General features: G+C 32.9%; 1 protein-coding gene and 1 non-coding gene across 7 annotated transcripts; both read right to left on the reverse strand.

Annotated features, from left to right (window-relative positions):
- Positions 1-1891: 1891 nt before the first annotated feature.
- On the reverse strand, positions 1892-20687 carry LOC106674196 (DDB1- and CUL4-associated factor 8). 6 transcript variants are annotated; one of them, XM_014406785.2, is made up of 15 exons: positions 20461-20686; positions 19944-20033; positions 15420-15614; positions 15003-15062; positions 14870-14917; positions 12613-12770; positions 12304-12553; positions 12008-12243; positions 11770-11944; positions 11547-11709; positions 11362-11492; positions 11172-11291; positions 7595-7705; positions 7400-7530; positions 6746-7333 (listed from the first exon to the last, which is right to left on the reverse strand). In XM_014406785.2, the coding sequence occupies exons 3-14, from the start codon at positions 15588-15590 to the stop codon at positions 7405-7407; spliced, it is 1749 nt and encodes a 582-aa protein (XP_014262271.1). In that variant the 5' UTR covers positions 15591-15614; positions 19944-20033; positions 20461-20686; the 3' UTR covers positions 6746-7333; positions 7400-7404. The 6 variants fall into 6 exon arrangements, with proteins under 6 accessions (XP_014262276.1, XP_014262271.1, XP_014262270.1 ...); XM_014406784.2 differs by lacking the exon at positions 20461-20686 and adding an exon at positions 20144-20254; XM_014406790.2 differs by lacking the exons at positions 6746-7333; positions 7400-7530; positions 20461-20686 and adding exons at positions 1892-2353; positions 20144-20256.
- On the reverse strand, positions 7879-7951 carry Trnad-auc. Its single transcript has one exon. It is a non-coding gene; the product is annotated as a tRNA-Asp (tRNA).
- Positions 20688-21875: the final 1188 nt, after the last annotated feature.

The raw sequence follows: 21875 nt of genomic DNA on the forward strand, positions 1-21875 counted from the left end.
AAAATTTATTCAGAAATCCTGAGATGCGGTCTGGTGTGATGTAGGTTTCAGAAAAACATTTTCTTTATCGTGCCAACGTTTCCATCTTTATTGAGATCACCTTCAGGGCTCAAAGTGTTTGTTTTCCGTGTTTTTTGTGTGTGTGTGTGTGTGTGTGTGTGTGTGTGTGTGTGTGTGTGTGTGTGTGTGTGTGTGTGCGTGCGTGCGTGCGTGTGTGTGTGTTTCCAGGGGGCACTTTCAACACGACAGACAAGAATGACACATCTACATGGAAAAAAACACTTTGAGCTCTGAAGATGATTTCAATAAAGATCGAAACGTTTGGCACGATAAAGAAAATGTTTTCCAGAGACCTACATCACACCAGACCGCACTTCACGATTTCTGAATAATCATCGACATCAATGGTCACATCTCACACAGATTTAAGAAAAATGTGCGGTTTTTTAATATTTGCTTATTAAAAACCTTTTTTGCTAATTAAAAATCAATTTAAACGTTAATTTTATTTATTGCACGTCTGTCATCTTAAGAAAGCTGATCTTCTGGCCAAGAAGAAACAGATCAAAATCGTATCTCCGCTAACTTGGCATACTTTTTACTATTTAGAAATTTTAGTTTTTTTATATTAATTATTGATTAATACGAGTTTTTCTCGTTAAAAAAAGGAATTTTGTTTGACCACGCCTTTCACAGTGCGTCCGAATCATCTTTCACCCTATTCCTCGAGTCCTTCGGGAGAAATTAGATATAACTGACATCATTAAATCATGATGGATTTCCATTACGTCCTCCCCAGTCGCTGTTTTTTTTTACATTTCAATAGCCGATGAAGAATTCAATAGGGAGCCTAATGGACCGCAATTCTCTGTTATTCACCCCATTTCAAAAGGTTGAAAACTGCATTACGCCTCCTTTTTTTACTTTTTTATTTGCCCCAAAATAGTATACATGGCTTCGCATTGACCCTACTTTTTTTTCGTTTGAGTTTTATAACTTTTAGGCCCATTAAACACTAGATCGCCTAGTGGAAAACAGATTTTTATGGGAAAACGTTACAAAATCGTTATCGAACTGACGAAATTTTAATCCACTACGGTTTTATAAGTTTTCTTTATATTTTTTTATGTATATTTTAAAGGAAATGAAAGAATCAGAAAATATACTGTTTTGAAATATTAAATTTATCGTTTTGTATAACATAAATACGACGATAAATAATCGTCCTTTTCAGCGGTAAAATTTTGGAAATACATTAACAAATAAAAATTGGGCGATATAAGTTTCATTAAAAGCACTATATATTACACGACCAAATTGATTAATAGATAAGTGTATATTACTGTTTTTGGTAATTTCTTATTATCTATGTTTTTTATGTCGGTATTCCATGAGGCCCGGAAAAAATTTTTCCCCATGAAAATTGTCAGGCGGACAAACAGTTACATCATTCGCTAATGGACTTCTCGACTCCTGCATTATCGGCCCCGATGCCGAAAAGATAATTTAATTATTGCCAACGATAGACATAACTTGTCCTCATAAAGTTACAAACGAGATTAGAAACTTGACCGGGAAAACTTCTATCCTTTTTGGAACGTCTTATTTATAAGTTTACCAACCTGTCAATTTATTGCAATACCACTCGGATATATTTACCGGTCGGAAGATGAAAATCCATGAAAAACTGATTAACTAACTTTTATAAATAATTGAGAGAAGTCACGACCAACTTGAAACTCGATTCCCCCCCCCTTAATCTCATATTAAAGGCTATTACTGAGTTAGTGATTTATTTACAAAAACGATATTTATTACGATTATGAAACTTTCATATAAATAGAAAATGCCAAAGGACAAATAACTTCTAATTAAAGTTAAACAACACAGATCAAATTAAAAGAAACTTTATGATTAAAAACATTTTACAACAAATACCTTAATACAGACGTTTTAAATTGTTACTATTAACCAAAGCACTTATTTTAATTGATTTTTATTTTTTATGCAAAGTGTGGTTGAGTTGAAAAATTAGTGTTACTAGTGGGACTCGAATCCAGGTGTCGTGGGTTCGATTCCTACCCATGACAATTATTTCTCAACTCAACCACACCTTGCATAAAAAATTTTAAAAAACTGATAAAACAATAAATATCATAACATTATTACTAATAAATGTAAATTATCTATGTTTACAACTTACATTAACTAGAATGTATCACATAAAAGAACAATTAAACGACAAAGAAAATATAACACATACAGTCAAGGAAGTTCATCAACCAGCGAGCATCATTTTGCTGATTGCATCGTTCTTCGAATCCAAATAATGATCATTTCATCAAACGATTGCCTGCAATAAAAAATTTTATAGTCAAGCACCGGTGGCAATAATGGCAGAATTAATTACACATAATAAAATCCTAACAAGGCGTGGCATTTTATCACCTAAAAAAAAACGCGCTTCACATTTTACAAAAACCTTTACCAAAAGACTAGTTTACAATATATTCAATAAAAAGCTCTATCATCAGATAATATTTGATTTTGAGCATAATTCAATTTATTAAGGTTTTTAGTTGAGATAAAAAAAGTCAGTGTCACAAGCGGAATTCGGACCCACGACCTTCGGCTTGATATGCCGCTACTCTACCACTTGAGTTATCGTAAGTGGTAGAATAGCACCGTATCAAGCCAAAGGTCGTGGGTTCAAATCCCGCTCGTGACACTGACTTTTTCATCTCAACTAAAAACCTTAATTAATTTAATGATATTAATTGGTCAAGCGGACCACGAAAAATAGTGAATTTGAGCATAATTTTTTTATGAGTACTAAATAAACAATGGTACAGCAATAAATAAAGAATAGTCTATGACTGGAAAAAATAAACAGTAAATACCATAAAATTAACGGTTTTATCAATTAAAATGAAATAAAACTCTAAGAGAATGCATTAATTGATGATTAACGATAGCACAATTTTTTGGCCAGTTTTTCTATATAGATACATTATTATTTTTTGCATGTAAAATTAAGCTTGCAAAAAAATTCAAAGACCTGAAATATGAGATTTTTTGCCTTAACAGTAAGTTATGCTGGGAGCTTTTTAGTCTTAAGTAAAAAAAATGCTCTTACTGTCTAAAGAGCCGGGTTGTTGGAGACTTTCCCAAATTATAAAAGGTAAAAAATAATAATTACAAAATAAAAGAATATTCAGCTAAACAAAACTCTATTTGAGATTAATAAAAAGCAAATTAAATTTACAATTTTTTTCTTAAAATTTAAATAAAAATGAAAAATGAAAATAAATTAAATATGTACAGAATGAAATAATGCTGCTTAAATATATGAACCAACAACAAATATTCTAATTGAAAATAATGAGGTTGAATAAAACAAAAATATTATTTGACTATAATTAGTGCTATTAATAATTTTTAAAAAATCAAGAAGTCTCAAATCAAATAAGTTTGGTTAAATTATTCCCATATCTAATTTACAAAATTTCTAAAATAAGAAAATAAATTAGGTAACTCAATACCTAAAACCAACATTGATTCAAGCAAATTGAATTTGTGTTCATGAATCCTAGAGAAAGGAATTGTGCCAATGACTTAGTACTTCTTAAGAGAAGGATCGAGTAAGTTGCTCTGAACTAAGGAACTAAGAAAGTACAAGAAGCCAGAAGCTTAAGTGGAGAACAAAAAATCTCGACTTCTTACTATCCGTATTCATCAACTACACTCAAGAATTATTCATATTTCAATTTCTCTCGCTTTATGCTGCAGAAACATATTCCATCATGTGAGACATACGGACCAGGACCCAAACCATGTAAAATAGTCGTTAGTAAATTTAACTGTGTAAATCATTAGAAATAGTTTCAAATTTTGAACATCCTAATGAACAAAATATATCCCTCTTAAAATTTGACAGATTTTTTTTTATCGAATTTGTCTTATCCCTGATTTTTACATACAATTGTATCAGTAATAAGGAAATCAAATTATTATATCGACACTTAATTTATACTCAGACGTGTTCTAGCTCTAATAAGCAATTAAATTAAAATTTTAAAAATGTTGGCACAGAACCTTATTAGTACATTCTTTTGAATTAATTAAGGTTTTGGTTGAGATAAAAAGAGAGCGTCACAAGCAGGATTCGAACTCACGACCTTCGGCTAAATACGCCTTAGAAAAGATCTAAGAAAACAGGGACTATAAACAGATCATCTACACCTAAGGCAATATTTTGTTTTCAACATTCCTTATTTTTTGACAGTGTTATAAAATATGTCGATGTAAATTATTAGACAGCTGGACAAAATTTAAACACACAAACAACAAATATTAAACATATGTTTTTTACCAATTAGTATTGAGTCATTGCCATACCTCAAAATAATCCAGCTTTTCATGAATATTTGAAACGTTATTTCAATATGTCATAAATATAATAAAAATAAACTATTATACTTCCCACCTTAATAGAAAAATCTTCAACAGCTTTATCGAAACCAAAACGGCCTCCATGAGAAAAGAACCTGAAGACTTCAATAATGATGAATAAAATACACGCAAAAAAATGAAAAGATATATTTTTTTATTGACAAAAATAAACAAATTCTAAATAGATTAAAGTATGTATAACACAGGAATAAAAATTTATTAAAACATCGTTTTTATTAACTGAAAAATTCTTAAAAACAATGGCCTTCACTAACATGTTTACGTATCTGATAAAAGCTGATGGCAAATTTGTAAACTATTATTATTAATCCATTTTATTAGAAAATCTATAATTTATGATGGATCAGAGGCTTAACATACAAAGAAAAAGAGTGAATGTAAAATAACGTGATACAAAAGAAAATTGTTTTTTTACTATTCATTTATAAGAAATGCAATGATGGAAAGCAATAAAACAGATTAAAATCTTTAAAAAAATGAATCTGATTCCTGGTACAGCCCTTGGTGTTCATTTATTACAAAATTTTCTATTTTTATCTATACCCTCCTCTGCCGTTTATGTCACCCGGAAAACATTCTCCATGTGTTTGGATACGATTTCCTTCCATGTATTCTGGATTCTGCGTTCCGAGTAGAAATACATAAAAGTGTAGACATAACCGCGTACAATATTCAACATACCCAAAATGCTATTTTCAAACTTCACAACATGGTTCTACTTCATATTACTAATCAAGCATACAAATGTACTATTTTTTATTTTGATTAATTACTCTTTTACCTAAAGTCTTGGTTGAGATGAAAAATTTAGTGTCACGAGCGGGATTTGAACCCACGACCTTCGGTAGCCGTCATCTCCCCCTACCTGGACACCAAGCCGAAGGTCATGTAATTGAAATAATTAATATGGTCAATTATGACCTCTAAACATATATGGATTACTATTTTTTATTTTTATTTATTTATTTTTAAAGCAGACTTTTTGAATACTAGAGAGGTTATCTTCAAAAAAAAGTTTTTATTGTGTCTAAAGGAAATTTACATTTTAATAGACTTAGTTAATTATATGAAACCTTTGTTTTTATATATATTTAATCCAGGTATGTTTTTATTAAACAACTGTTTTCAATTATTTAATGGAAGACGCAAAAAAATGAGACAATTTTTGGATTATAAATTTGTTTAGTGCATTTTTACAAGACATTGTTAAAATATTACAAGAAATGATCTAATTTTATCACCAACTAATGGGACATAATTAATATTTATTAAATAAATGTTTATGTAGTTAGTTTTTAGAATTTTAAGACACACCTACCTGTTATGTGCTTGTAAATATTTCTTTTTATGTCCAGTTTATTATGGGTTTGTAATTAAAATTTGTCTTGAAATTTCCAATTTATTTTATTTCCACATTTTAAACTTAATTAATTAAAGCGTAATAAACTAACTGTTCTGGGCTTACTGAGGGCATTGAAAAAAAAAAATGTGTTATCATACCATGCTAATGTACAAGGGCTTCTGCAAACTAGATCTTAACAAAAAATAATAAAACAAAAACAAAAAATGATTAATGGTTTATAATTTTTTTAACAATAAATACAGTACATTTGGTGATAAATTCTTTTTAAGCCTATAAATAAAATAGTGAATGACCACCATGGATAAATCAAAAATTTTGTTATTAACACGAGTGCAGGAGCGGGACGTAGTCTGCCCTGACTAAGGGAAAACACCAGCCATTTTACACTTAATTTTTTTTAAAATTGATATCTCATACTTAAACCATTTATAATTCAGATTAAGAATAGGATATCAAAAATTTTGGGGAGGAATTTTTTTATTGTTTTCAAAGAGATTCTTTCTTACAATAACAAAAATAATAATTTATTACTTTGTTTCAACTATACCTTTATTGGATTAAATTAATATGTTGCAATTTGAAACGCGAATATAAAAAAGAAATTGGCTTAAAAATAAATAACCAGATTTTTATCTACTTTAATGCTCCATTTTTATATATGTATATATATTTTTTTACAGTTTTGTAATAATAATTTATGAAAAACATACACCAAAATACACAAGCATAAATTTCTTCACAATCCCTTCCAGAACTTCTCGGGGTCAATCTCTTAGAAGGAATTGAAATAAAGACGGAGTTATACATGATAAAGTCTTCAATTTTACTAAATTTCTAATTTAATTAATATAATTAATTGCTTAATTTTCACATTCTAAAGATTTTTTCATTATTTAAAGCAATAAAAAATTGATTTTTTTGTATAGTATATTTAGTCCCATTTATTACTCTACAAAAGTGATATAACAATTTGTACCCTAATAACACGGTAAAAAGTGGTTAAAAATCTAAAAAAGCAAAACAGGTTTGCAAAATAAATCTGTGTTTAGTCAGGGACAAGGAATGATCTTGCCAGAGAATAAAACGGAAAAATCCGCACGACTGGGTGAAGTTTAAATCTCTGGTAAGGCCATTACCTTCACCCTTCAGCAAACGTGTTAATAAACAAAACAAAAAACTCATTTCTCTGACTTTGCCTTCACATTTATAAATATAAATTACAAGTACATTCTAAAAATATACAATTTACACATATTCAATGGATATAAGTATAATTTGAAATGTTTATATTACAAAATGGACATACATATCTCAACTTTTGTTTAATTTAAATTAAATGTTTCAGACATCAGGTGTGAACAGTTGGATAGATGTAGGCCAATGTTTAAAATATATAAACTAAAACATATCACTCTCATTCTCCATTTAAAACAGGTGGAGATAATTCACAAAAGCAAATTGGAAATTTGTATTAACTTCGGAAAATTCGTTCTTCCCCTGAAACAGTGACAACTTGCAAAATAATCCTGCACCGAAAGAAATAATCATTTTATTTACACTTACAATGACTATACAGAAGATAACGAACTCGAACTAGAAGAAGTTGAATCATCGTTATAACCTAAAAATGTTTCTAATCCCAGGGCATCCAAATGTACATAAATAGGTTGACGGTCTCCCGTTGCGGCGTTGTTCTATAGTTTTTTTGGAATTTTAAATTATAAAAGTAGGAGGAAATAAATCTAATGTTGGACGTACCTGATCTATGTTTCGGATTTGCCTCCACCAGCGAGCGATAGTCGAATTCAACGATAGATTCCCACCTGGGACTATTCTAGATTCCCTATTACTAATGTTCTCTGCAACAGTCTGTAAGAAAATTCATCTTGAGTATATAGAGGCAATGACAAAGGGGAAAAAATGACACTTGTATTTGTTTATTTTTCATAATAACTATTTATAAATTCACTAATTTCGTGATCCGCTTGACCAATTAATACATTACAATTAATTAAGGTTTTAAGTTGAGATAAAAAAGTCAGTGTCACGAGCGGGATTCGAACCCACGACCTTCGGCTTGATACGCCGCTGCTCTACCACCTGAGCTATCGTGACCTCGATCCACTCGGACACTAACCTCCCATCTCAATCCCACCTTTGAATTTTTCCCTCCTTTTTGCCATTTTTCAAATGTCGTGTAATCTATTTGATTTTCAGCGGCAAAAGAACTGGCCATCTCAACTAAAAACCTTTTTTTTTTTTTATTTTTTNCTGTACAGCTTATTGTACTTTATCCCCGGCTCCATATTTTGGGGGAGGGCTCGCAACACAAATGTGAACTTGAGCCCCCGTTGTGCCGGTGTTCTTCCATCGAAGAAACTCATTTTTGAAGGGGGTTGGGACCAAATTCAGGGTCGCTGAGATCCGATCCCGTCCCTTCCATTGATGAGTGCCGTGTCAATTTCTTTCAATTGCGGCCACCGGTCCCCTTAGGCGTCAGAAAAAGTCCAGAGGCGACGGTGGGGATCGAACCCACGACCGCGGGATCTAATAGCCGAGAGTCTGATGCCTTAACCACTCGGCTACCGCGGCCCCTCACTAAAAACCTTAATTAATTGAAAGATATTATTGGTCAAGTGGACATGAAAACTAGTGAATTAAATAAGTTAAAATGAAGTATATCTTCACTAAAGCTCTTCGTGACCATTTCATTTGTCGCCGAGGATCAAATAGATTACACGACATTTGAAAAATGTCAAAAAGGAGGGAAAATTCAAAAAGGTGGGGTTGAGATGGGAAGTTGGTGTACGAGTGGATTGAGGTCATGATAGCTCAAGTAGCAGAGCAGCGGTGTATCTAGCCGAAGGTCATGGGTTCGAATCCCGCTCGTGACACTGACTTTTTTATCTTAACTGAAAACCTTAATTAATTGAAACTATTTATAAAGATTTTTTTTTGCAAGGGTATTTCAACTACGAGGTTATATGATCTCTATATATCAACTCTCGGGGTGCCAGCGTTTTTGAAAAAAAAATTTGTAAGTATGTTGGGTTCAACTGCAGGGCCACTGGATTTGTACCCGGGACCTTAGCTTACAATGACAAGCGCCTTTGCAGCCACCAACGCCCCTAATATGTATAAAGATTAATAGTTGATTCAAAATACAAACACAACATTAATAACTTGTTTGCAACTAAGGCCCCAGGTCCCAACCTCCAGGCTTAACCACCATGATCTGACTCTGATGCTAAAAATGCAATAAAAAACATAATTAAAAGAGGCAGAGTCAATAGGCCGGATTGAAAGAGAAGCTCTCATGTATCAACAGCACTGTCTTTGGGTGGTCCTCGGAGGAGCTCACCCGATTAAGGCCAGGCCGTGTGAGGTTGGACACGGACACTTATATTTGTGTTATATCTCCGGCGTAGAGAAAGGTTGTTCGATGTGTCCCATCTAAGTGACGAGTCCAATTCCTTGGCTCTCTACAAGGACCGTGTAGGAATGCGTTTTGACACCCACATCTGAGAATTGTGCTTGAGCACGGCAGTGAGTATTTGAATCCATTGTTCCTACTCTTGGAACAAACAGGGTTGTTCCATTGTACGTATATAGTAATTAATTAAGTAATTAATAATTGTGTATACCTAGTTCAAAGTGAATGTATTTATTAGCGTGAATGTGATGTGAGATGGTTGATGGTGGAATATAGAGTATCCACATCAATTAGGTTAGTTGATTAATATGTATAAAGGTTGTGTTGAAAGTGAATGTATTTATGAGCGTGAATGTGATGTGAGAGGGTTGATGGCAGAATATCGAGTACCTGTCGAACGTCATTTAGGTCCATCACACCCTAAGAATGGTATGAAAGGAGTGAATTTAAGAATGAACGTGTGAATGAACGGGCTTGGAACTGCATGCATTTGGTACTTAATTAACCTGGCAATTCTCAGTGACCCCTGGAGCCCAACCTCAGGTCGGATAAGACTGAGATCTGATCCCAGAATGCCAACACCCAGAGTGGGTGATTCTCAAGTCATATGTATGTACTTGTGCGGATTTGAGCCTACAGAAATCCAAATAACTTGTTTACCTTTACAGTGTATTACTCATCCTTTTAAAAAACTTTTTAGATCAAAAATAAATAAAACCAGTTCAATTTCATCCTTTTCAGAACCAACTTGTCAAGTGAATTATTAGATTTTTTATTGGTTTAGCAAGAAAGTAATGTCCTTTTAATTATTTCTCCTCAGTTTCTGTTTTCAACTTGTTTACTTGTGTCGAACAATTTAACAGGTAATCATGCCATTGGATGAAACGCATTTAAGGCATTGATTACTTTATGAATTTAAAAAAAAAAAGTAACTGTTGCAACTTAAAATTTATGTGCAGTGTTTGGTACTAATGGTGTAAATGTTCGTAATGTCCGATGGCGGTTTGCTTGATTTAGGGAAGGAAATTTTGTTATTGAAGATAATATGCGCAGGGGACATCCTTCTGAAGTTGACGATGACATAATCAGGATTATGGTAGAAGAAAACTCCTTTTTGACGGCCCAAGAATTAGGACCATACTCATTAGAAATAAAAAAAATTCAATTTTTTTCAAAAACTACATGGCTTATGAGCTTAAATTCTTGCAATTCTTGCTACAATCAACCTAGCAGGTCATATCAAATAAAACATTTTTTTAAATTTGTTTTTGTAATTAGAAACTACGGTGTTTACGAGCTTAATTCTTGTTCCAATTAACTTAGCAGGTCATTTTATGTCAATTAAGACACATAAGACAATAAACAAAATTTCATTGTTTCTTTTTTTTCGTTTTACTCTAAAACAATGTGGTTTATGAGCTTAATTCTTGTTCCAATCAACCATTTTACTTTGAATAAGGCAAATTTTGATTTTTTCATTTTTTTTTTTTTTTTTTTTTTTTTTTTTTTGTAGATGGGTTTGTTCAAAAGTATGCTTCATGGATTCCACACAAACACAGTGAAAAGAATTTGGCTATGTCGTCACTCTTATGTTTTTTAATTACTTTTATCAGCTTATTCTTAATTATAATCCACTCTCAACATGACACAGAAGAATGACACATCTACACGGAAAACAAACACTTTGAGCCCTGAAGATGATCTCAATAAAGATCGAAACGTTGGCACGAAAAAAAAAAAGTTTCTCTAAAACCCATGTCATACCAGACCGCATCTCACGATCTCCAAATAATCATTAAAAATACATATAGTTTGAAATAAATAACAAAATACAAGTGTCTGGTTTTTTGTCTTAGATCGAATTTTTCACTGTAAAAATATTATATTAAAAGAAAAGTTTACCTTTTCCAAACCATTTAACAACGGTTCGTGTTCACAAGATGGTATCCAGATTTTAATATCTGAATCTAGACCACTTGTTGCCAGAACTGGGATGTGAGGGTGAGGTTCTATACAATTTATCTGTAAAGACAATCCAGTAAATTTTGCAAATTTTTTTAAAATTTATTTACAATTTTTAATTTATACTCACCACACCATCCTCATCACCTCTCATCCATTGTACGATAGATTCAGTATTCTTATCCCAAATATATATATGGCCACAATCAGATCCAGAAACGATAAATTCACTTTTGGGACCAAAGAAATTTACTCCTTTCACTGTAATAAAAAAAACATTAAATCCATGTTTGAAAATTGTTAACGTGAACAAACCTGTTTCAGAATTCCTGTGACCTTCGTATCTGTGTATGAAGTCTGTTTCACTCGAGTGTTTCGTATCAAATAAATAAATATCTTGGTCATTATAAGAGCCAATAATTTCCGTCCCGTTGTAGTTAAACACAGCACAAGTTACATATACAGAATACGGCTTCGTCTAAAACAAATATTTTATATTTTAAAAAAAAAACCTAATGGATGTTTGATGTAAACCTACAAATTTTTTCGGTTTAAACTTTATATCTGCATTTCCATCACTTCTAATAAATCTTCGATCATACAGTCTTATAAAGTAATCATCTCCAGAAACGCAAATTTCATTCTCGTTCATAGGATTGCTATGAATGCTATAAAGACTAATTTTTCTCTTCCCTTCTTTTACGTATGTCAGCCTGGAAAGGAAAAAAATTAGTAATTGCAAAAGAATTAAATATCAAAAGTACAATTTTGCTTACTTCTCAGGATTACTATCGCGAACATCAGTTTGTAAAATTAGAGCGTCTTCGCCAGCCGATAAGACTACATGTGGAGTCTGCGGTAATAGTGTTAATTTGTGGCATGCTTTAGTGTGTTGAGCGAGTTTTGTTGTGTTTGTATAGTCGCCAGTACTATCCCGATATGCTAGTCTTATTTGGCCGTCTCGTGAGCAAGTGACAATGTGCCCGTCTCCAGTTAAAGGAAGAAATTTGCACTGTTCAAACAGACAATTATTTCAACGTTAGCTTTAAATATACCGGAAGTCTTGATCTACCTGGAAGACGTTTCCAGAATGGCCTGTGTTAAATTTAGAGAGGCACTTTCCAGCTGCCCAATCCCAAACGACGACATTGCGATCGTCAGATCCACTGACGAGTTTAGTTCCGGATGCGTTGAAATTTATAGCGTTCACACAGCCGTTATGCTCTTCCAATTTGTACATCAGCTCTAGCCTTTCCACGGCGTGAAGAGACCCGTAAAAATGTTGAGTGAAAGCGCATGGATTTCGGTTAAACCCATTTTCTCTTAAATATGATTTTTTATTAGACTCAATTTGTACTAAAATTAATTTTTATCAAACTACCTCAAATAAAGTTCTTTAAGAATAAACCAATTGTGCTTTGGTTTTGGTTTGAATAGAACTTTTGGAGTCGGCCTCACAACTTCAGATTCTTTTTCAGTATCTGAACTCGTACTTGATGTGTTTAGCCATTCCGCATTGCTGCCACTGTCATCAAATTCCTGAAACAATTATAATAATATGATAAATATAATTTAATGTTTATCTTTAACACCGCAAAAGACGCAACATTTGTGTCATGCCCATAATATGATGGACACATGGTCTGCGTCCTCCCATTTATAGTTTTTAAACTCTCCCACCACTTCATCCTTTACAAAATTCCATTTGAAATTCATACAACGGCCTCAAAAAGGTGCAAAAGCGTCATTAGCTATGGCTGTTTCAATTTTTCTTTTTTTTTCAAATGGAAATGGTTTTTTATTTATTCTATTAAAACCATGTAATTTCTGTGTACGTGTTATGTTATTTTAACTTTTACCCATTTTGTATGATTACATCAAATAAAAATAAAAAATATTGTAGAATGAAACAACTTTTATTCAAGTACACATTCAAATTGAAAAAACCTTCTGCGGGGGTTGGGTACTTCATTTACTGCAGGGGACGCACCTTTTGTGTCATATAATATTTATCACTTGGGTAAAAGTTAAAAAAAAAAATCTTTTACGTTATTTCTAAGCAGCAAAGAGCTATTTTATAAATTGGGTTCCATCGTGGGCAACCAAAATGAGCAAGCATAGGATGCAGTCAAGTTAATCAGTAGTTTAAAAGAGAAAAAGGTAAACAAATACAAAATTTATAAAAATATACAATTGTTGATTTTACTGATATTTCTGATTTTGCCTTTTACTACAGGCTGTCGCTGAATATATTATTGTTTCAAAATAACTTCGCTTTTTTTATATTTTGTAAGACAGTGGACCACCTTTGACCGAACTTAAAAAAAACTTCAGATATTCTGGGCGTACCGTTGTCTTGTATCCATTTGTTGCATTATCGAGTTGCTGTTACATACCAACTGATACACAATTATGCATTGTATGTTTTTTTTTTTTTTTCATTTTTGCCTGTATTATCACATTTTATCGTGCTGCAATGGGTCTATGGGTCTTCATCTGTGATAGTTTTCCTTTTATTCTTTTTCATCTTTAATTTAATCTCTCTCTCTCCCTCTCTCTCTCCCGCCCTCTCTCCCACCCTCTCTCTCCCTCTCACTCCTCGTCTCTCTCTCCCCCTCTCCCTCCCACCCTCTCTCACTCCCTCCCTCCCTCTCTCACTCCCTCCCTCCCTCTCTCACTCCCTCCCTCCTAGATCCTTGGTTTTTTTTTTTTTTTTTTTTTTTTTTTTTAATTTAATAATTTAATAATTGACAATGAATAGAAAAATAATCTCTAGGACCCAACCGTTTTTAATAACCGACTCCTAAACGAGTAACCAGTGAATGAGTGAACCACACAAAGACGATAAGCAATGGAGTTACCATTTTGGCCGTACAGACTATGACTTGCCTGAATCCGTAAAAAAAAAAAATTATTCAATTATCCGATCAAGCCCATTTGTGTGTGTGTGGGGGGGGGTTAGCCGAGTGGTTAAGGCATCAGACTCTCGGCTAGTAGATCCCGCGGTCGTGGGTTCGATCCCCACCGTCGCCTCTGGACTTCTTCTGACGCCTAAGGGGATCGGGGGCTGCAATTGAAAGAAATTGACACGGCACTCATCAATGGAAGGAGCGGGATCAGATCTCAGCGACCCTGAATTTGGCCCCAACCCCCTTCAAAAATGAGTTTCATAGAAAAACACCGGCACATCGGGGGCTCAAATTCACACTTGTGTTGTGAGCCCCCAAAAAATGAAGCCAGGGATAAAGTACAATAAGCTGTACTGCTGCAGTGCGTAGGAGGGAGGGAACTCCTCCAGTTCCTAGTATCCATTGGAAAAAAAAAACTTTTGTTCCAACATTACATTTTTTAACACAGAGTAAAACTACTCAGGCTCGCACCATACATGATTCGCAGCAGCGGTATGCAACAAGTGAATACAAGGCTTTATAAGGTGTAATCATATAACTTATAATAATATTTTTCAACAATTTTTTTTTTATGTATATTTGGATCTTTATTGCATTTTTTATGCGATATATTTTTTTTACCATCGATTTTTAATAACTTATTGATAAGATGCGGAAAAAAAATCCCTAATAGTAAATAATTTCTTGTACCAACCACATGCGATTATGGATTGCACATTTAGAAATTACCTCGACTGCCGAGCCTGAAGCATTGCCATTCTCCAAGGCTGTCGTTCTCTATTTTGAAAAATTGAAAACATTATCAAAAATGGACTCACAATAATTAAATATATGCAAAGTGACCATTCAACACTGATTGTACCTGGTCCCAAATTCTCCAGATCTCGCTTAATTCTTCGGATGATCTTGGAGACGTTTCTCGCTACAAAACACAATTTTAATTGGTTTATAAATGGCTATTTTGTGCTTTTGAAAAAACTTTCGCTACAGCAATTAATATAAACTTATTCTAATGCAAAGCAAAGTATTTTCTTTTTTTTTTTTTTTTCTATATCGTAGAACCATTAACAGGATTACAACATAAAACATTTAAGTATGTTATTTAAACAAAAAAATCACGAATTTATCAGAGGTTTGTGTGCAGAATTCACACACTTACACAGTCTTATCGAATTTAATATTGACATTTGTATTTTTGTATTAAATTTTACTGATATATCATCGTAGACATTAATTATTTAAAATTTATTCGATACTTTTGTGAAATAACGTCACTTACAAATTCGCCAGATGAAGAAGAGTTGCGAGGAGAGCTTTCGTTAATTGTCAGCACAAGGGGAGGCGCAGCACCGTCTTCGCTCTGTTCCGCTGGGTTGAGCATATCACCACCGCCCCGTGGAAAGCTACCCTGGCTCCCTTCATCATTGTTGTTTTCCATGCTTTCATCCATCACACCATCTTTGTTTAAATATAACTGAAATTTAAAGGAAAAAATATACATATAACTACGTGTGGTGAAATATGTTGTGTTTTTTAAGGCACTGATTTACATAACATAAAAAAAAACTATTATATAAATTCTGATAACTTATAATAATCATTAAAACATTTGAAAAATACAGACATGATTGTTTAAAAATATACATTTGACTCTGTTTTCAGCATGCAGAGATAGATTTGCTCAATGTGTCCCATTTAATTGAAGAGAGGGGGTCATTCCATGGCTCCATATAGGGAGCAAGTAGGAATTGTGATCAAGTACAGCAAACCTTTGGGGCAGTAGTTTGGGTCCCCTATTCCCATTTGTGGGAGAAACTTATATAAAAAGTTTGCTTCACTTTCTTCACTGTTTCATGAGAATGTATTTATAAGCAAGAATGTGTGAACTACAAACGTGTCCATGGCAGAATGTCAAGTATCCCATCGACCCTCAATTAGACTATAAGAACTAGACTAATTACAAGTGATAATTAAAGAATATCAAACACTCGTTTCGTATGTATATAAGAAAGAATGTATTTAAGAATGATTCTTGATTAAAATTTCAGGAATGAGGAGCAGAAATGACCTTGTAGCTAGCCACTGGAGCCAAACTTCGGCAGTTAGTAGGAAAAGACAGAGGTCTGATCTGGATCAGACACAGAGTGATTCTCGTGGCTTGGAGTACAATCCTGCATTATTTGCAGGAGTAAAGTAATTCCCATCATAAGGAGGGCTTACGGAAATTGAGGAAGCACATTTTCCTGCCAGTAAAACACAGATTCCCACTCCCAATGTGGTGTTGTGTGCGACGATTTCGCCAAATTTTGAAACTGGATTTTCCCTATGGCGGTGTTAATATCCATTTTTTGGGAATCGTCTCACCCTGAGAAAGGGTTTGAAGTGCGATGTGAGGCCAGAGGCGGTGTGGAAGAAAGAGGGGATATACAGGATAAACGAACTCCTCAGCTGAGGTGTTTTCAAAATATATGCCAATCAGAGGTCCAGCTAATAAGTGGTAACAACTGTCCAGCAAGAAGACATTTTGCGGCCATCTTGGAACGGCAAACCTGGGATCCCGAAAATTCAAGTCTACACGAACGATGCATTATAACCTTATTTTTTGTCAAAGTCAGTAATTTCAAAATTATAATTTTTCACCAAAGTTTAAAAATTTTGTTTTAAAAAATAAATACATTTTTTTCTTTTACTTAAAGGAGTACATTTTTAATTTTTAATTTCATTTCTAATTTCGTTATTATGTTTTATTTTATTATACATTCCCTTTTCTTTTAGTTTGATTTGATATTTTAGTTTTAACAACCCTACATAGTTGGGTGCAAATGTGAAGGCAGTTTTTAGTGGATAGTCTTATCTATACATTTCAAAAAGAAAAATCAATGGTATAATTGAAACTGACCGTCACATATCTAGCGTCCTATCTGGGGTAATTAAAAAAGGGAATAGGAAATTTGAAAAAATGTATTAAAAATCACTATCCATTGGGTTTCATGGAAGAGGTAAAACTACTTTATAATACTTCATTTGTACTATTATCAATTAATAAACGATTCGCTGTTTCAGAATTCAAACCCAGAACAGCTAACGTACAGCAATCTGATCCCAAACAACCAAACCGCCAGAGGGGGTTGATCATATTGGGTTTCAATTCTGCACATACACTTAAATCAATAAATAGCAAAGTTTAAAATCTTGATATTATAGTAATCCCAACCAAAACTGAACTACAAGTCTACAATCTAACCAATGACATTACCAATATTTTTAAATTCAGAGACATGATTCTTTAATGGGAACATAGGCTTGTTAACATTTAGGGAAACTTCTGAACACAAAATTGATAATTAAGTAATATATAAATCCTAGAAAAAAATATTTTGTTTTTCACTGGTGCATAATTGAAAACAGGCAAGATTAATGTAAATAAGGTAAATTGATTGTTTGTTTTGGAAATGTAAATTGGAAAATTTTTAATAAATATGTTTAGCATGTTTGCAAACTCTAAAATAACAATGTTAGCATTCAAATCCTTATAGTAGATGTTTCATGCTAAATAGTGCTAACACTATCAATGATTTTTGAGAAGATAATGACTTTGTTCTGTACAATTCGTGGGAAAAAGAGGAGAGAGAGAGAGAAAGAGAGAGAGAGAGAGAGAGAGAGAGAGAGAGAGAGAGAGAGAGCGAGAGAACAAGTTGATTTGTCATTCTGAGAAAAGATTCTTCCAAAATACCACAAGAACGTTAGCGTACATCTTACGGTTGATGAAGAATAATCAGTAGTGTTAATACAAAGTTTTCAAGTATGTTTGGAAATATGACGGTTTTGTTGCGTACCAATTTCGAATAAATTGGGAAAGCAAGTTGTTTTTGTCGTTTTAAGACAAGCTTATTCTAAAATAACAATATTAGCACACAAATCCTCACAGTTGATGTGGAATGATAAATAGTGCTAATACAGATGTCAACAATGTTTTTGAATATAATTGCTTTGCTGTGTAAACATCCTAAGAAAATATAAGAGCATTTGATTTTTTTCATTTTGAGACAAGCTTACTCTAAACTAACAATGTTAGCATTCAAATCCTTATAGTTGATGTTTTATGATAAATAGTGCTAACACAGATGTATCAATGATTTTTGAAAAGATAATGGCTTTGTTCTGTTCTGTATAATTCCTGGAAAAAGAGAGAGAGAAAAAGAGAGAAATTGAGANTGAATATCGAGTATTAATACTATGTACATTACAATTATTTAAGGTTTTTAGTTGAGATGAAAAAAAGTTAATGGCACGAGAGGGATTCGAACCCACGACCTTCGGCTAGATACGCCGCTGCTCTACCACCTGAACTATCGTGACCTCAATCCACTTGGACAACAACTCCCCATCTCAACCCCACCTTATGAGTTTTCCCTCCTTTTGCCTTTTTTCAAAGTGAGTTTTCAACTATGTTTGGAAAGATGACGGTTTTGTTGCGTACAAATTTTTAATAAATTGGGAAAGCAAGTTGTTTTTGTTATTATGAGGCAAGTTTATTCTAAAATAACAACGTTGGCATACAAATCCTCACAGTTGATATGGCATGATAAAAAGTGCCTAACATAGAATTGTCAACAATGTTTTTCAATATAATTGCTTTGTTGTGAAAACATCCTAACAAAATGGAAAAACAAGTTGTTTTAATCATTATGAGACAAGCTTATTATAGAATAACAATGTTAGCACACAAATCCTCACAGTTGATGTGGAATGATAAATAGTGCTAATACAGATTTGTCAACAATGTTTTTGAATATAATTGCTTTGTTGTGTAAACATCTTAAGAAAATAGAAGAACATTTGATTTTTTCATTTTGGGACAAGCTTACTCTAAAATAACAATGTTAGCATTCAAATCGTTATAGTTGATGTTTTATGATAAATAGTGCTAACACAGATGTATCAATGATTTTTGAGAAGATGATGGCTTTGTTCTGTACAATTCCTGAAAAAAATGGGAGACAAATTGACTTCTCATTCTGAGATAAGATTCTTCTATAAGAACACAAGAAATTTAGCATGCAAATCTTTATGGTGGTTAAATAATAATAAATAGTACTAATCAGATTTGTCAATGATGTTTAAGAATATAATGGTTTTGTATATTACAAACGAAAAAAAATTGGGAGAACAAGTTGATTCTATCATTCCGAGACATGTTTTTTTGTTAATGTCAACAGATAGAAAATGTCTCACTAAACGTTGTTCAATTATGTTTCAAAAAGGAATTGTGAATATTAACGTTATTTCTGGAGATGAGAGATAAATTAATTTTAATAGATAATTCCTGCAAAAACAATCCTCCTTTTTGACTGATTAAGACTGGAAAATAGGCGAGGCTGGTGTACAAGTAAAGTGACTTCAGTTTAGAAATGTCAATGCCTGAGAAGAATAATGGTTTTCCTGTCAGCGGATTATTTACTTAATTTAGACCTGAAAATGTCACAACTTTACGTTTGAGTCAATTGTCACAAATTGCCAGGTTTAGACGTACCACTTGGCCTTTTAAAAATTTCAAAAATAGTATCTAAGTGTCTAAAAGTGCCCAAAGGGAAATGAAAAACCTCAAAACCGTCCTAAAATTGGTCATTTTGGGCTGAACGGACCTTGTAAGTGCCTGGATACGCAGTGTCAATAAGCGCAAAAAAAAATGACAATTCTAAAATTAAACATAAAAGACGTGCACGGCTGGTTAAAGATTTTACAAAAAGGAAGCCTGGAAACGGGCCTCCTTTGTCGAAATAAATCCAAAATATCCACTTACAAAAATTTAGACGGCGAGATTCGCTGTTTCCGAGTGGAACTCCATCCGACGTTCAATCACAAACGAACGACGTCCGAATCTGAGTCGTACCTGCGAATGTGATAAATGAAATAAAATAACCTTCGTAAGTGAATCGACTCGACTTTGACGAAAACGACAACAGCACTGCCATAAAAGACAAAAAAAGCCCCAGACTTTACCTGGCGTATCCACACTGGACTTAATTAAAAAATTTCCGCAGATTTTCCCTATTCACTACACTTTTCCATGTTTTATCCACTTTTCCGAACGCGTTAGACACAGACAAATTCAAATTTCTAATATGTTCTTGATTGACCTTACAAAGTGTCTACTCAACATAAAAAAGATATTAATTTCTACAACTTAAAAAAAAAACCTTTGAACTAAATGCAGAAATGTTTTGTGCTTTAATTAAAGCATGAATAAAATTGAAACAAACGGGAAAGAAACTTGGGCGCGTTTTTAGACAGATTCAAATTGTGCAAACATTGCTTACTTTTTATTTCCCCCTGTTCTTCTTCTTTGATTATTTGTTAGTTTTTCTGTTATCTGCTTGTATCCTATGTTAGATTGTGTCCTCATTTGTCTTTGGCCGAGTTCTTGTTTCGTGTTTCGCACATTTTGTTTTAAATCTGGATATTTTGCCCATTTTTATGTTTCACAATCGTTTTCTACTTTGTATACTGAACTTACAGCTGAGTTGATGTGAATTTTGTAAATTCCCCTTGATTCCACTAAGATCGCTTATTTTTTTATATTTTTAATTTAATTTTTTTTTAAAAAGGTGTTATACACATTGTTTGTTTGACAAATGTTAGACAAGTTGTAAAAATAAAAATTGGCTTGTTGTGTTTTAGTTCTTTTCTATGTAGTTTAATTTCTTTTAAAGGTTTTTATTTTTTCTTCTAACTGGGTCATCTCATTCTCTCTCTCTCTCTCTCTCTCTCTCTCTCTCTCTCTCTCTCTCTCACACACACACACACACACACACACACACACACACACACACACACACACACACACACACACAACAAATGTAGATCTAGAAGCTGAAAGCTTACTGACTGTCAACACAAAAGTTCCTTATTCACACATACAAAGATGTATGAGGGAGAATAGCACAGAAACATGAGAAAAGCCACAAATGCGAATCATTCGTAAAAAAGTGTAATATTGAGAATGGCAACAAAATGCCAGACAAGGCCTCTAAACAATAACATCTTGGTGTCAAAATATAAAAAATTTTATATGTTCATTAAATTTATGAAGATAAAAAACTCTTTATTATTCTTATACAGCACAATTGATATTTATATTTATCTTGTCTCTTCTTTATATTCTTTTTTGTATTTATTCTAAGCCTTGCTCCTCTAGCAACATAAAACTTGACATTACATCTCTAGATTTGTATCGTAAAAAAAAGTAAATATTTTTAATGCATTATATGCGATTGCAATATGAGTATGGTACTACTGGCAATATGAGAATATCATCAAGTATCTGGGTCTTCTGTTCCGATCCTTTGAGGTTAAATTAAAACAAGGTTAAATATACAAATATATTGAGAGTCTTATGCCCCCTAGTGAATGTATTTACTAATATGAATGTGTAATGTGAGAGGGTTATATGGCAGAATTTTGAGTACCCCATCAACCCCCTATTATATTAGTTATATGTGTGGAAGATGATGGAGGAATACCACCCTAATTAAGTGATTGTAAGCAAAGAAGATGGGTTATGCTCGTCTAGTATCATAAAACTTGACATTAAAGCCCAACATTAGTACCATAAATATTTTTATTGTATGATATGTGACTGCATTTATGCAAGGGTTTGGTAGTAATATGTAAATTATTCTTAGTACATTTAAGTGAGATAGAAATGATGAATGATGGAGTGAGTTCAGTGTTC

This window comes from Cimex lectularius, unplaced genomic scaffold (genome assembly GCF_000648675.2).
Source record: "Cimex lectularius strain Harlan isolate CLEC.00 unplaced genomic scaffold, Clec_2.1 scaffold210, whole genome shotgun sequence".
Lineage (NCBI taxonomy): Eukaryota > Metazoa > Arthropoda > Insecta > Hemiptera > Cimicidae > Cimex > Cimex lectularius.

What these genes read in the sequence shown, in the direction of transcription:
- LOC106674196 (XM_014406786.2), bottom strand. Translation starts at nt 15,590, where the DNA reads ATGGATGAAAGCATGGAAAACAACAATGATGAAGGGAGCCAGGGTAGC. An exon ending in ATTCTGGAAACGTCTTCCAG is followed by an intron (nt 12,244 to 12,303) that starts GTAGATCAAGAC and finishes CTGTTTGAACAG; the next exon opens with TGCAAATTTCTTCCTTTAAC. An exon ending in AAATCCGAAACATAGATCAG is followed by an intron (nt 7,531 to 7,594) that starts GTACGTCCAACA and finishes AAAAAACTATAG; the next exon opens with AACAACGCCGCAACGGGAGA.